General features: G+C 43.8%; 1 protein-coding gene across 8 annotated transcripts in view; it reads right to left on the reverse strand.

Moving 5' to 3' along the window:
* C8H10orf90 (chromosome 8 C10orf90 homolog) overlaps positions 1-15,533 on the reverse strand; it is a 246,098-nt gene that overhangs the window by 95,389 nt on the left and 135,176 nt on the right. For 2 of the 8 annotated variants that reach the window (XM_055352074.2, XM_031015705.3), the window contains exons 1-2: positions 1,085-1,224; positions 311-476 (exon numbers count right to left, since the gene is read on the reverse strand). The exons of 3 other annotated variants lie outside the window; for them this stretch is intronic. In XM_055352074.2, the coding sequence (XP_055208049.2) occupies positions 311-404 (94 nt within the window). In that variant the 5' untranslated portion in view covers positions 405-476; positions 1,085-1,224. Of the gene's footprint in view, positions 1-310; positions 711-1,084; positions 1,228-15,533 lie in introns of those variants that run through there. 3 more of the 8 variants (XM_031015708.3, XM_055352076.2, XM_063710579.1) reach the window with 3 other exon arrangements.

A 15,533-nucleotide genomic window follows, 5' to 3' on the forward strand; every position in this document is an offset into this window, starting at 1 on the left:
GTGTCAGCAAGGTCACAATCAAGCTGGTGACCCCACCAGCCTCATCTCCCAGCCGGTCCTGCCAAACCTTCTTGACATTGCCAGTTTGTGACCGTGAAGGCCACATGGTCCTCCAAAACTCAAATGCAAGGGATTCGTTTCTCCCCAAGAAAAGGTGCAAAATTGAAGCACACATGTAGGGGGACCCTGGGAGTTCAAGGAGCCCAGGTTAGAAATCCTTAAACCCAGCCTGCTTCCCACAGGGGCTGGCTTGATGACCATGAGTGCTGCCTTCACCTTTTCCCCACTGAGCTAACTCCTAACTCCTTACCCGTGACACGGCTCAAGATCGCTTCTCTTAGAAGGACATCCCGATCCGCTGCTACTCCACATGGCCCCCAAGCTGGATTGGTGCCTGCGTTCATTCCCAGCGCTGCCGTGAAAAGTGACTGTAAAGGGAGCAGCTGGATACAACAGGGATTTACTCCTTCCCAGTTCTGGAGGCCAGAAATCCAGGTGTCAGGACCGTGCTCCCTCTGAAGGCCCTAGGGGAGGACCCTTCCTTGCCCTTCTCAGTGTCCCGTGGTGTCTGGCATCCTCTGTGTCCCTCGGCTTGGGACAGCCCCTCTCTAATCTCTGCCTCCACCTGCACATGGCCATCTTCCCCGAATGTGCCTCCAAAACTCTCTCCTTTATAAAGACACCAGTCATTGGACGTAAGCCCCACCCTACACCAGTGTGACCTCATCTTAACTCCATGACATCTGCAAAGGTCCTTATCCAAATGGCCCTTATCCCAATAAGATCACATTCACAGGGATCAGGGGTTAGGCCTGGAACGTATCTTTTTCAGAACACTATTCATCCAGCCCACACCAGCGCCCCCATCAGGCGCTACCGTGCATCCTTTTCATGCTGTTGTGTAATGATCTGTTCCTGAGTGTCTCCCCAAGTTGGCCCAGGTCTTTAGAGATACCTGGTTCATCTCCTTTCCCCTGGGGCCTCACACAGTACTGGGCCCAGAAGATACTCAGTGTGGACAGAATGAACAGATTACTTTATATTTTAATAAGGGTTATATCTGTGGAAAAAAATTAGAACATACCTTCTCCAGACAGTTTGAGCATGTTCTACTGAGGTTTCAAAGCCATTTTACTCAGTTTCAAAGGTCTTTTAATGACAAGGATGTATTTGGCTAAATGAAAGAAAAAAATGTCCGGAGTTTACCTCTGTAGCTAGGCTCGGAATGAGTCAGGCTTCCACCTTCCAGCCTCGGCCAAAGAACCTCAAAGCTCTATGTGTAATGAAGTCACCGGAATGTTTACAGGGCAACCAGGGGAGGTGGCATACAAGCCCACCTTGTGACATTTCTTGTTAGCAGCAATCGTCTCTTTGATGTTTACATTTGAGGCTTCTTTGATGAGTAAAACAAGTTTGCATGAGAGTTATTTAAAAGTTTTCATAGTATTAAAATACATCCAGATAACGTCACACTGGTGATTAATCTACTTGTTACCAATTTTTTTACGAATGGTTTACGTAGAAAATTGAGCAATATAACAGTTTACCATGCAAGCTCTTCTAAGACTGATTGGTTTTCAATTTAGTGAAATATCTTGGACACTAAATTATAATGAGCATTGTTTTATAATTCATACCCAACCAAATTTGAGGTAGCTTATAGTTAATAATGCAGTTTAAAAACAGTAAAACTGACTTTTAAAAAAAGCAAATAATGAGCTGGAGAAGTCATTGAATCAAACCCAAAAGCCTGGGCTAAAGATGGCACTGGCAGCCTGGCATGGTGGCTCATGCCTGTAATCCCAGCACTTTGGGAGGCCAAGGTGGGTGGATCCGCTAAGGTCAGAAGTTCAAGACCAGCCTGACCAACATGGAGAAACCCCATCTCTACTAAAAGTACAAAATTAGCCAGGCATGATGGCGCACGCCTGTAATCCCAGCTACTTGGGAGGCTGAGACAGGACAATCGCTTGAACCTGGGAGGCAGAGGTTGCGGTGAGCCAAGATAGCACCATTGTACTCCAGCCTGGGCAACAAGAGTGAAACTCCATTTCAAAAACAAACAAACAAACAAAAAAAGAGATGGCACTGGTACAGATGAATCACAACTACAGGGTGAGTTCCCCACTGCTGAAGCAAAAGGGGAAATGTGAGAAACTGCATAACTTATTGCCTTTCCAATGAAATACACAATTTTATAAGGAGAGCCATTTTATCTCCTGGGATAAAGCCTCAGTCATTACATAAATGCATAGTGGCTTTGTAAGCAGTTTCACAAACACAAGACAAATGTAAATTTCACTGGATAATCTCAAGCCCCTTGCGTCTGGTCAGTGTCTCCGTCATGTCATAATGGCTAAAACGCATTGCACGTTTATCGTGAGCCACACACCTGCTAAACACTGGACAGGTGTTATCTCGTTTAATGCAAGAAATGACCTTGTGGAGAGGGCACTATGACTACTCATTTTACAGATGAGGAAGTTGAGCTCCATTTAAGTCTCTTACCAGGTGTCACCCCTCCAGTAAGACTCAAGTTGCGAGCTTGCAATATGAATAATCACTGTACATGATTAGGAGAAGGTAAAAGTAGAACAGCTTGAGTTTTGACGCCTGGTCCAGGTTGACGCTTGGTGCCACCACATTTTAATGCTGTCTAGCCTTGGATGAGCCACGTAACCTCCTGGCCTCTGTTTGTTCCTCTGTAAGAGAGAGGCTGGCATAGGCTTTGTTGGGCTGGGAATTATTAAATGAGGCAAATAAAGGTTTTCATGGGCTCAGCACAGTGCTGTCATGGAACGCTCCCTCAAAAAACAGTGTGTTATTAGATACAGTTTTACACATAGTTTCCATCTCTCTCAGAAAATTATGGTTTATAATAAAGACATTTTAAAAGCCTATTCTACTGAATTTTGTGGTCACTTGGGCTCTAGCTGAATCTGAGACCCCTGGAGTGTGAAGCACAGTCTTCTGGCCCTTGGCAGCCAGGGTGGGTTGTTCCAGCTTTGCTTTCCCTGTGGCTGGAGTGTGGGTCTCTCCTGGTGACAGAGCAGGGGCACCAGACTCAAGGATGATGACAACAGCCAAATACAATAATGCACGTGAAAGCACCCCACTCATGGGTACTGCACTGATGTGATCATGCCACTATCTCAGTGCAGCAAACATTTACAGAGAAGATAGCACGTTTGAGGGCCTGAGTTGGGTGCTGAGACAGCAAAGATGCAGAGAACACAAGGAATCCCTATCTTGGAAGAACTCACAGTCTAATGAGGAGATGACACACATAAAGAGATATTTTTCCATGCATTGTGGATCTGACCATTTTCTTTTCTCTCATGAGTTGTCTCATTTTTTGAAACCTGTGATAAAATACACATAAAATGTACCATGTTCATCATTTCTAAGTGTGCAGCGGTATTAAATACTTTCCTAACATGCAAGCATTACCATCATCCATCTCTAGAACTCTTTAACCTGCAAAACGAAACTCTCTCCCCATTAAACACTAACTCCCCCTTCCCACCTTCCCCCAGCCCCTAACAACCACCATTCTACTGTCAGTTCCTACAAATTTGCCTACTCTAGGAACCTCATACAAATGGAATCATACAGTATTTGCCTTTGTGTGGCTTATTTCACTTAGCATGTCTTCAGGGTTCATCCGTGTTGTAGCATGTGTCAGAATTTCCTTCCTTTTTGAGGATAAATGATATGCTATTGAATGTATATACTACAATATCCATATCCATACATCCATCAGTGGACACTAGTCACCGCTTAGCTATTACAAAAAATGCTGCAATGAATATGGTTGTACAAACATGTATCCAAGTCCCTGATTTCAATTCCTTCTTAAGAATTGTCTTTTGCCTTTCATTCTATGGTTCTTGATCTTATTATATAATATTTTCTTAGCACAAACTAGTTCTTGTTTTGAGAGGTGGGTGGGGGTGGCAAGGAGATAGATCTCTGGATAGATAATTTTGGTAGTAATCTTAAAACCATCTTTAAAAACATTCCTTCCTCCCTTCATGACCACATGTGCAGAGGGAGGAGGATATAAGAATGAGGGTCTTGTTTTCAGACCTTGATGGATATAAGCAGTTAGACACAGGTAGTCTCTGTTGTGCAACCCAAACACCTTCAATGTGGACATCAATATGACAGGAAGAGGAGGCACTCTCCTCTCAGAAAGATTTCAGAGCTGGGAGGCAGCCCAGGTCAGGGAGAACTGAGGCCTGGGTAGCGGGGACAGGAATCCTGCTGGGAAGACTAGGAAATTAGGAGCCTCACCTAAGCAGAGAGTCAGGGCTTAGGCAGCAAGAAGGTGCACTGGGAGAAGCTGAAAGATGAAAAGTTTGTCCCCATTTTGGGAGCCTTAGTAGGACACAGCATGATATGCTGGGAGGGCTCCAGACGGCAAGGACACTAGGCTCCAGATCCCACCTGTCCACTCAGCCATGTCAGCTCCTCCTCTGGGCTCATCTTCCTCATCCACAAGGCAAGGAGTGCACGCACCTGTATGGCCCCTAGGATGCCATCTAGCTCTGCCATGAGGGCTTGTCCTACAAGAGCTGGGGGCCATCGAGGGAGGGCACGTGTGAGAGGGAGGCAGTCTCCACTTTAGCTTGCTTCTCCCATTAAGTGGAAAACGCCATTATTTCCATCACTATGTACTCCCTCCTTTGTCAAGCTCACTGAACAAGAATCATTATTACATAGTATTGAAAGTCAGTGTGGTTTGATTTCAGAGGGGACCACTTCTGCCCTTGCGGGTGGGCGGCAGAAAATTGGGATGCTTCTGTGGACAAGAGTGGCCAGAAAGAGACGCCACCCCCAACTGCCACCCCAGCTTCCCCCAAGGGAGATCCATGCTGCAACAGGGTCCCAATTACCAGACTCGTTAGTCAGGCAACTTTCTGTAGGATGAGCACGGATGAATTATTTGCTTTTAGTTCAGGACTGGTGAACAAGCAACCCACCAGGAAGAAAAATGGGACGTCTTTGAAACTTCCTGCAGAAGAGGACCTGGAGGTGCATTCGGCCCACTGCAAAGCCACACACGTCGGTGAGACCAAAGAATTTGTCACCTCAGGTTCTTTCGTTAACAGACAGATGCATTATGTAAACAAGACACAAAAATATTTTCATAAGATGTCAGAATGGATTTCCTCTCCTTCCCCAGCAGCAATGTGATTCTTGTTTGTGGGACTGTGGGGCTTCTTGTCTCTCATCTGTTCAGCTGAGTTGGCCGGAGCAGAATGTCTGGAGCCCGGAGCCGGAGCCCGCAGAGATGATTACAGGTTCTGCCGTGAGCTGGACAAATGAGGTTGGGGCAGCATGTGAAAGCCCAAGTTGTAAATCTCTCATTATAAGAGCCATTAGCCACACGCTGCACATCGGGGGTCTGGAGAGCCACTGAAACCGGACATGGTCCGAGAGCCTAGCATCAAAGGGAAAACCCAGGCTCAAGATGCTCACACCACTGCCATTATCCTGTGTCCCCACTTAGAAACTCAAAGTGGCCTCTCTACAGAACTCTCCAATGGCTTATCAGCAACGCCAGACAATTAGAACAAGGTTGTTCTTCTCCCTGGTGTGGGTTTGGTTTTGAGTTCTTTGGCTCTTTGTTTTTGCTGTTGTTGTTGTTTAATGGAGCAAGGAGCCCTGCACTGCCTGTCTTCTGTTATTCCCTGCTGTATAGCAGACCTTCAATTTAGGCAAGAACAGGGAAACCGTCCTCTTAAATGGGTAGGCACATAAGAATCCAAAGTCGCCTAAATAGCTTGTCCACACCTGCCACAACACACACACACACACACACACACACACACACACACACACACACACACACACAAGAAGCAGAGGCAAAGAGGGGCAGGGCCCTCCAGAGAGGCCCCAGCTAGGAAGTCACAAAGTCAGGCTCCCTCAGTCAAGTCTAAGAGAGGCCCCCATGTCTCTGACTTTTAGTTACATTCTCTTCTAAACACAGCCCTTCCTGATGGCCTGAGGTGATCTCTCCTCTCTCTGCAATTGACTTTTTTTTTTTTTTTTGAGATGCAGTCTCACTCTGTCATTCGGGCTGGAGTGCAGTGGTGCGATCTTGGCTTGCTGCAAGCTCCGCCTCCCAGGCTCACGCCATTCTCCTGCCTCAGCCTCCCAAGTAGCTGGGACTACAGGCACCCACCACTACACCCGGCTAATTTTTTACATTTTTAGTAGAGATGGGGTTTCACCGTGTTAGCCAGGATGGTCTCGATCTCCTGACCTCGTGATCCACCCGCCTCGGCCTCCCAAAGTGCTGGGATTACAGGTGTGAGCCACCGCACCTGGCTGACTAATTTTTTTAATAACAGCTTTATTGAGATATAATTTACAAGCCATACAGTTTACCCTTTTAAAGTGCACAATTCAGTGGTTTTTGTTTATTCACCAAGTTATGCAACCATCACCAAATTCCAGAACATTTTCATCATCCCCAAAAGAAGTCCCATACCTGTTAGTAGCACTCCACATGATCCCTTCACCTCAGCCCCTGGCAACCACTCATCAACTGTCTCTCTCTGGATTTATACATTCTGGACATATCCTATAAATTGAATCATATAATATGTGGGCTTTTGTTTCTGGCTTCTTCTGCTTATCATAATGCTTTCAAGGTTCATCTATGCTGTAACACGTATCAGGACATCCTTGCTTCTTAAGGCTGAATAATATTCCAGGGCATAGGTAGACCACCTATGTTGCATCTCTTCAACAGCTGATGGACATTTGAGTTGTTCCCCCTTTGGGGTTATAATACTACTACTGCGAAAATTCATGCACAAGTTTTTGAGTGATATATGTGTTCTATTCTTATACATAACCTAGGAGTGGAATTGCCAGGTCGTATGATCACACCACATTTAAATTTGAGGAATTGCCAAACTGTTTCCCAAAGTGTACCATTTTGCATTCCCACCAGCGATGTATGAGGGTTTCATTTTTCCCCAGCCTTCCTCACAGTTGTTGTTGTCATCTTTTGGATTATAGCCATTCTAGTGGGTGTGAAGTGGGATCTCATTGTGGTTTTGATTTGCATTTCCCTAATGGCTAATGATGTGGAGCATCTTTTTATGTGCTTATTGGCCATTTGCATTTCTTCTTTGGAAAAATGTCTATCCAGATCCTTTGCTCATTTTATAACTGGGCTGTTTGTCTTTTCTTAGAATTTCTGGGGAAAAGGTGCTTAATGACGGCTCCTTACCCCTGCCAATGAGTGAAAGAAGCAGTGACGATTCTCAGACTCCGTAAGGCAGCATCTCGTATCTCTGCACCTTCAATGGCAGAGCATTTCTGTCATTTCTGACAAGGGGGCTGAGAGAATGTTCTTTGGTGTCCCACAGACATGGGTTTGAATCTAGCTTGGTCACTTATAAAATCTGTGACTTAGACAAGTCACCTAACTTCTCTAGGCCTCAGCTTCCCCATCTGCGAAACAGGGATTGTGATGTCTATTTCATCAGATTATTATGAGAGCTAAGAAAGAAGACACATAGAAAGCCCTTAGCACGCTGCCTGGCACGTAGGAAGCACCTAATACAATTTATTTTTTATTTATCCAGCAAATATTTAGATAGCATTGACCATGGGCCAGGCATTGGTCCAGGTATCAAAGTCGTGGCAATGAGCAAAACAGCCAGAAAAGTCTCTGCCCTCGTGGAGCTTATGTGCAGTTAACTTTCTTTAAAAAGTTAATGATGCTAGTTACTATTATAATTTAACATTTTTACCCTTGATTGCAAAATAAGTATGAGCTCATCCGAAACCAGAAACCAGGAAGACAAGATAAAGGAAGTTTCACTAATGAACTTGAACTTTAGAGAGAGACAAAGCATTAGCTTCAGTAATTACAGCTCTCCTGCCAGGTCCCAGTATGGCCTTTCCTTCGTCTCTGCTTGTAGAGAGAGATGGGGAAGGAGAGGTGCCTGAGAAGCCATAGGCCGCGGGTCAACCAGGTCTCAGGAACAGGAAAAAGAAGGAGCAAACACCAGATTTAGCATTTCCAGATATCTAGACAACGAGAGAGATAATACTTACCAATAAATACACTTACAAATCTTGGGGAATTTTAGAAGCATAAAAATAATTATTTAAGTATAAAAAAAGAGAAGCGTGGGTGGGAAGAAACAGAAAGGAATGAACCTCTTGATGCTTGAAAAACAGGTCTAACAGGGCTGAGTGGGGCTGAACATGAGACTGATTTACAGGAAAACTGCTAGCCTAGGCTAAAGAATGCTTCTGAAGCATGGTGGCGAAACTCATTTGAGTAAATGAAGTCCTGAGATCATGAGAAACACTGTTCTATTTAGAGGTCAGCAATTCTGCAGTGGCAACACCCAGCTGGACCGTGCTCAAGGCCAGCTCCACCACGGCCCAGCACTGGGAGCCAAGTGAGTCGCTTACCTCCTCTTGGTTTCCTCATCTGCGAAATGGGCTCAATAACCCTGATCCCATCTGGACCTGAGGCTGGACTCTCAGGTCCTTCTTAGAGGACTTTCCCACAGCCTGCAATGCTGCTTCTCAGCTCACTGTGGGGTTCTCTGTGCACCAGACAACAGCAGCCCCTTTGTATGTGTGAGCGGGAGAGGATAAGTAAAACCTAGGTAGACAGCAGTTATCAACAAGACTGCCATTTGGAGAAAGGTAGATCTACAAAGGCAGACGTAGCCAGGGATCTGCCCTATCAGATATCAAAACTTATTATAAAGGTGAGAAGAAAGGTAGGTCATTGCTACAGAAATAAACAAAAACAGGCTAGTGGAAAAGAATAAGGAACCCCAAAAGAGACCCTCACATATATGGAAATGTGAAAAATAATGAGGTGAGACTATCTGTCAGTGGATATACACAATAAACACAACATTTTACAAACTACAATAAATTACGCTGGGACAATTAGCTACCATTATTTTAAAAACCAAAATTAGACACCTTTTCCTTACCATACCTACAAATCAACTCCAGATAATCTAAAACCTTAAACGCAAAAGGTAAAACTTTAAAACATTCTTTAAAGATAAAATAGTTAATATTTTCATGATCCTGAATAGGAAAGGATATCTTTAGAATATTCCCAAAGACAAACACCATTAAATAAAAGTTTGATAATTTCAATCATTTTTACTGTAATAATTTCTGATCATCAAAAGATTCCATAAAGAGAGGAGGCAAGCCACAATTTAGAAAAAGATATTTGTAACCCATATAACAGACAAAGGGTTATTATGGTTATTTAAAACTAATTTTAAAAACCCCCGTAAATTAATTTGAGAAAGGCCAGCACCTCAATGGAAAAATAGGCAAAGACAAAATAGGCATTTCTCAATAGAATCATATTTTTCCCTAAGCAACTGAAAAGATATTCAACCTCGTTAGTAAAGAGAGAAAGGCAAAATAAAATGACAATAAGAGACCATTCCGCATCTACCCAGATTGGCAAAAAATCAGTGATATTAAATATTGGTGAGGACATCAGACAACAGGAGTTCCCGTGTGTGATCAGCAAGCAACAACTAATACGATCACTATGAAGAGTAACCTGGTCAACAGAAAGATAAAAATACCTAACATCTAGCAATTCTGCTCTTATTTACAATGTTCCATCAAAATCTAATACTTCATTAAGATGTGCCATTTACAAATGTATCATCAAGGAATAAAAAGCTGCTAATTATACTCTAAGATATCATTAATTTTAATACATATTCTGGTTTCAGAGATATTGAAATGTAAAAAAATGCATCTTAAACTAAATGAAATGTAGTATGTACATTAAAAAACCTCTTGTACATTTGCGCTGGGATATATAAGACTGTTTATTGCATCAGTTTTTAATGGTGTCAGAAAAAGCCCCTGAAAACAACAAAAATGTTCTTTGACAAGAGAATTTATAAATAAATTGTGAAACATTCAACTATCTATCAGTGAAAATGAATAAACAATAGGTATGCACATTAACATGGATGAGAAAAAGCAAACCAAAATAAGAATGGAAACAGAAAATAATCAATCAATAAAACAGAAAAGAAATGATAGAAAAACTTAACAAAGTTAAAAGGCAGTTCTTAAAAAAAACAAATCAGTCAAGAAAAGAATTTAAAACACACATAAATTTCTATTGTCAGGAATAAGAGAGACATCACTGCAGAGACTACAGACATGAAAAGGATAATAAGAGAACATTATGAATAACTTTCATGTGAATAAATTCAACTTAGAAAAAAATATACAAATTGCTTGAAAAAAAATACCTTACCAAAATGATACAATATGAAACAGAAAGTATTAGGACCCCTATATCTATTAAAGAATTGACCCATTATCAAAAGTCTTCCCATAAAGAACATGCCAGATTCAGGTAGCCTCACTGGAGACAAGAAAATGAAAGGGATAGAATGAGAAGGAAGAGACCAAACCGAGCCCAGGCAGCCTGCAGGCACATGTGGGAAAGATGAATTCTATCAAACTTCTCAGGAAGAAAACATGCCAGCCCTACAAAACATAAGAAAATAGAGGAGGCTAGCAAAAGCTTAACTGCAAAAGCTGATAAAGAGAAAAAAAAAAAAAAAAAAGCAAAAGAGAGAGAGAGGGTGAAAGAAAAAATGAAAATTACAGACCAGGCCAGGCGCGGTGGCTCACGCCTGTAATCCCAGCACTTTGGGAGGCCGTGGCAGGTGGATCACTTGAGGCCAGGAGTTCAAGACCAGCCTGGCCAACATGGTGAAACCCTGTCTCTACTAAAAATACAAAAATTAGCTGGGTGTGGTGGCAGGTGCCTGTAATCCCAGCTACTCAGGAGGCTGAGGCAGGAGAATTGCTTCAACCTGGGAGGCGGAAGTTGCAGTGAGCTGAGATCACATCACTGCACTCCAGCCTGGCCAAAAGAGTGAGACTCCATCTGAAAAAAAAAAAGAAAGAAAAAAGAAAATTACAGATCAAAGATCTCTCATGAACATAGACCAACAGCTCTCAGCTGGGGTTGATTTTGCTGCCCAGGGGACATTTGGCAATGTCTGGAGACATTTTTGGTTGTCACCCTTTGTGGGAGAATGCAACTGGCATTGGTGGGTAGACGCTAAAGCAATCAGGGGTGCTGTGAAACCCCTGAGGATGCATGGGACAGCCCCATGACAAAGGATTGTTAGGCCCAAAGGGTCAACAGTTCTGAGGATGAGAAAACCTGACATAGACACAAAAAGCCTTAAGAAAAGATCAGAAATAAAATCCAACAATGTATAAACAAGATATATTTATCCCAACCAAGTAGAGTTTATCCCAGGAATGATGCTGGAACAACTGGATATTCCACTGAAGAATAATATGCCTCAACCCTTACCTCAAATGTTTCACAAAAATTAACTTGAAAAAAATCACAGACCTTGCTCTAACGTTAAAACTATAAGGCTTTTAGAAGAAAATAGAGCAGGATATCTTTGTAAACTGAGGAGGCAAAGTTTTCTTGCACCCAGAAAATAACAACTATAAAAGAAAAAGAAGGTAAATTAGACTGCATTAAAGTTTAAAACTTCGATTCATAAGGAGAAACTGTTAAGAAAATAAAAAGGGAAGCCACAGACTGGGATAAAATATTTGCAAGCCATATTTCTGACAAAGGACAGATATCCAGGATGTATAATGAACCCCTACAATTTAATAATAAAAAGACAACCAATCCAATATAAAATGGAGTTACCGAATATTTAACTACCCCCACTGGGTTGGAAATCACACACATTTGGCTAGTTTCTGGGTAGCTGTGTGTAGCATATAAACTTAGGCAGTTGCCCCCCACATCCAGGGCAATGAACTCCCCGGTCATATACAACTTAGCTCTGGAGCTAGGATGGACTTCCACCTTTTCCAGATATGCCTCCAACCTGCCAGGGCTAAGTCTGGTTTTCTTCCATCTCATTGCATCTCAGCCTGCCATGTCCCTAACTTGACCTATGGCTCTATCTGTGGATGGTGGGTAACTTTATGATGATCCTCTTGTGCGGTATCAAATGCTCAGTGTGTAAACTGTCTCCTCATTGTAAATGTGATCGTCTAAGAGGCCACAGAGTCTGGGGTCTGAGGCCCTGATTCCAGTGGCTGGCATCACAACTGCATCTTTCTCCCATTCCCTATCCTGTTTCTTGTTCCCAGAAACCTCAGAGAAGACAGCTGCCTCATGGTCTCTGAGCTTTGGGCAGTGGGTTTTACAGAGTTTAATCAAAGTGGCATCACTCTCAAATGAACCCCCGATAAGTAAGGTTTGGACTCATATAAAGAGTGAGCACATGGCCAGGCGCGGTGGCTCACGCCTCTAGTCCCTGCACTTTGGGAGGCCGAGGAGGGCAGATCACGAGGTCAGGAAATCGAGACCATCCTGGCTAACACGGTGAAACCCCGTCTCTACTAAAAATACAAAACATTAGCCGGGCATGGTGGCGGGTGCCTGTAGTCCCAGCTACTCCGGAGGGTGAGGCAGGAGAATGGCGTGAACCCGGGAGGCGGAGATTGCAGTGAGCCAAGATCGCGCCACTGCACTCCAGCCTGGGCGACAGAGCGAGACTCTGTCTCAAAAAAAAAAAAAAAAGAGTGAGCACAAAAGAAGTGTTTTCAAAAATCTAAAATAAAATAAAGGCTTCCTACTGTATTATTATTATTATTTATTTATTTATTTATTTATTTATTTTTTGAGACGAAGTCTCGCTCTGTCACCCAGGCTGGAGTGCAGTGGTGGTACGATCTCGGCTCACTGCAAGCTCCACCTCCCGGGTTCATGCCATTCTCCTGCCTCAGCCTCCGGAGTAGCTGGGACTACAGGTACCTGCCACCATGCCCGGCTAATGTTCTTGTATTTTTAGTAGAGATGGGGTTTCACCATGTTAGCCAGGATGTTCCCGATCTCCTGACCTCGTGATCCGCCTGCCTCGGCCTCCCAAAGTGCTGGGATTACAGGCCTGAGCCACCGCGCCCGGCCTGCTATTGTATTATTAAGCCTCACATCAACCCAGTGGGACTTACAACAGTATACTTGTGGGCTTCTCTCTTGGCTTCATAGATAATATGCTTGTGCTTAAATCTCTTCCCAGCCATGTCATACATATTTTAGCCCTGAAAAATTAAGATCGAGGTGATAGCATTCCTACGTTCCTTGAACACAGAAGTGAGACCAGTCCGTTTAAACTCAAGGAAATCTATCTTATCATTTAAAAACCAGCTCAAATTGTTTCAGAACTTTTTGTCCCTGGACAAAACAAACCAGTCCTGTTTTCAGGGCACATTGTATTGTAGCAATTGGGTGATTGGGTGGTCATTCCCCTGGATGGACTCTAACCCTCTTGGGGACAGGAGCCCCCACATTTGAGTCCTCATTGCCTAATTCTGGACATGGGGAAATAACAAGGAGATATGAGCTCAGACAGTAAAGGACCCAAGGCCAGGTTTGACTTCAGTCAAGTTAACCCCTCAGAGCCTGTGTCCTGCCTGCGAAATGAGAATACACGTCACGCTCACTTTAGGGAATTGTTTAAGGCATGAAAAGCTCTTAGCACAAGTGCCTGGCACATTGCAGAAGCTAACAAGTGGCAGCTGCCAATAGGTATGAGAGCTAATTAAATGTTTGCCGAACTGGGCTGAATTACAAATGCTGGATCTTCGGGAGTGGACCCAATCCAGAGTGTTTGGGTGGCACCTTGCCACTGAGACCAGGAACCCCGTGCAAGCTGGAGCCGTATTAGACCAAAGCCTCCAAAATTGTTGTACACATAGAGAAGAGGGAGGAGGAGATGTGAGGATCCATTATGAGAAGGAGGAATCTGCTCTTCCCTGTCCTCCTGTCCTCCCTTGGAACTGCCAGCCCTTCAGGCTCAGGATTTCATCTTGCCCCAATGAGATCAGCTTTCCTTGAGAACCCTCTGCATTGCACAGCCAGGGTGCAGAACTCACCTCCAACGATAACACTGCAGAGCTTACCTGCTTGTGCCAAACTCAGGTTTCTTGGCTGCTTGTACTCTGTGCTTCCAATGTGGGCCTCAGAACTCCTATGCTCTGTGTCCAAACGACTTCTCTGGCTTTGCCACTTAAGAATTTCTGGTCATCTCTTCTCTGCCATTTCTGTTTCTATGGTGTCAATGCCTGCCATTTTTCACGGTGCCTCTGCTCTTAGAGTTGTAAGTGGACATCTTTCTCTCCAATTCTCTTAGTCCTTAGGATCTGTCTGAAAGATATTTTTCCCGAAAGAGGCTCCTGCAGTGTTTGGGTGACCTGCTCTCTCCTTTTATGGGAGTATCATTGGTGTCATTGAGCAAGATCCAAAAAGCACATCCACCATTTCCATGATGTCTACAGAAAAAGCTCTCCCATATCCTTCTTCCACTTCCAAAGGAAGAGAAGATGATATCACCATTGGGTCCATGCCACCTTCATTTTTCTACTCAGTATGTCAGAATTCTAGAAATGGACTCTGGGTTTGCGTGTTTCTTCTGCTTTCCCTACACCCTCAGCAAATTGAAGAAATGGGGAGCAAGCGGTGGCTTTGGAATCTCTTGTTTCCATGTAGTGGGAAGATGGTGCTGCCTTTCAACAGACCTGTGAGCTCTGCACTCGCATTTGTTTCCCGTGGTGGCCTCCATGGAGGTCACACTCACTCCATTAGCACCCGCCTCCTGGCAGCAGTGGGCCACTTCCCACCTCACTCCTTCAGGAGCTGAGACCTAGGTGGTTTGCTCAGAGCATCTGAGACCACATTCATGAAAGAGCCACATATTATCACCCCAGGAAATTTTAAAACAGATCTTTGAATATATTGTGAGATTGTGAGAGAAGTATTCACAATGTAAACCCCTGGTAGCAGGGATTCTGATAAATATATATACATACACACACACATACATATATATATACATATGTGTGTGTATGTTTAGAGAGAGAGAGAGATTCACACAAAATTGTATTTTTCTTCATTTTTTAAAAATTTGTTGGCTGGGTGTGGTGGGTCACGCCTCTAATCCCAGCACTTTGGGAGGCCGAGGCGGGCGGATCACGAGGTCAGGAGATCGAGACCATCCTGGCTAACAAGGTGAAATCCCGTGTCTACTAAAAGTACAAAAAATTAGCTAGGTGTGGTGGCGGGTGCCTGTAGTCCCAGCTACGTGGGAGGCTGAGGTAGGAGAGTGGCGTGAACCTGGGAGGTGGAGCTTGCAGTGAGCTGAGATCACACCACTGCACTCCAGCCTGGGCAACAGAGCCAGACGCTGTCTCAAAAAAAAAAAAAAAATTTGTCTTCTGTCCGACAAGTTAATGAGTGCAGCACACCAACATGGCACATGGATACATATGTAACAAACCTGCACGTTGTGCACATGTACCCTAGAACTTAATGTATAATAATTTAAAAAAAAAATTGTCTTAGATCTCCCCAGTGGAAATAAACGTGGAGAAAAATGGCCATTTCTTCCACAGGTGACAGCGAAGAGCTCTCCTCTGCCTTAGCCAGCTGAGCT

Source organism: Gorilla gorilla, chromosome 8 (assembly GCF_029281585.2).
Source record: "Gorilla gorilla gorilla isolate KB3781 chromosome 8, NHGRI_mGorGor1-v2.1_pri, whole genome shotgun sequence".
In the NCBI taxonomy this organism is placed as follows: Eukaryota; Metazoa; Chordata; class Mammalia; order Primates; family Hominidae; genus Gorilla; species Gorilla gorilla.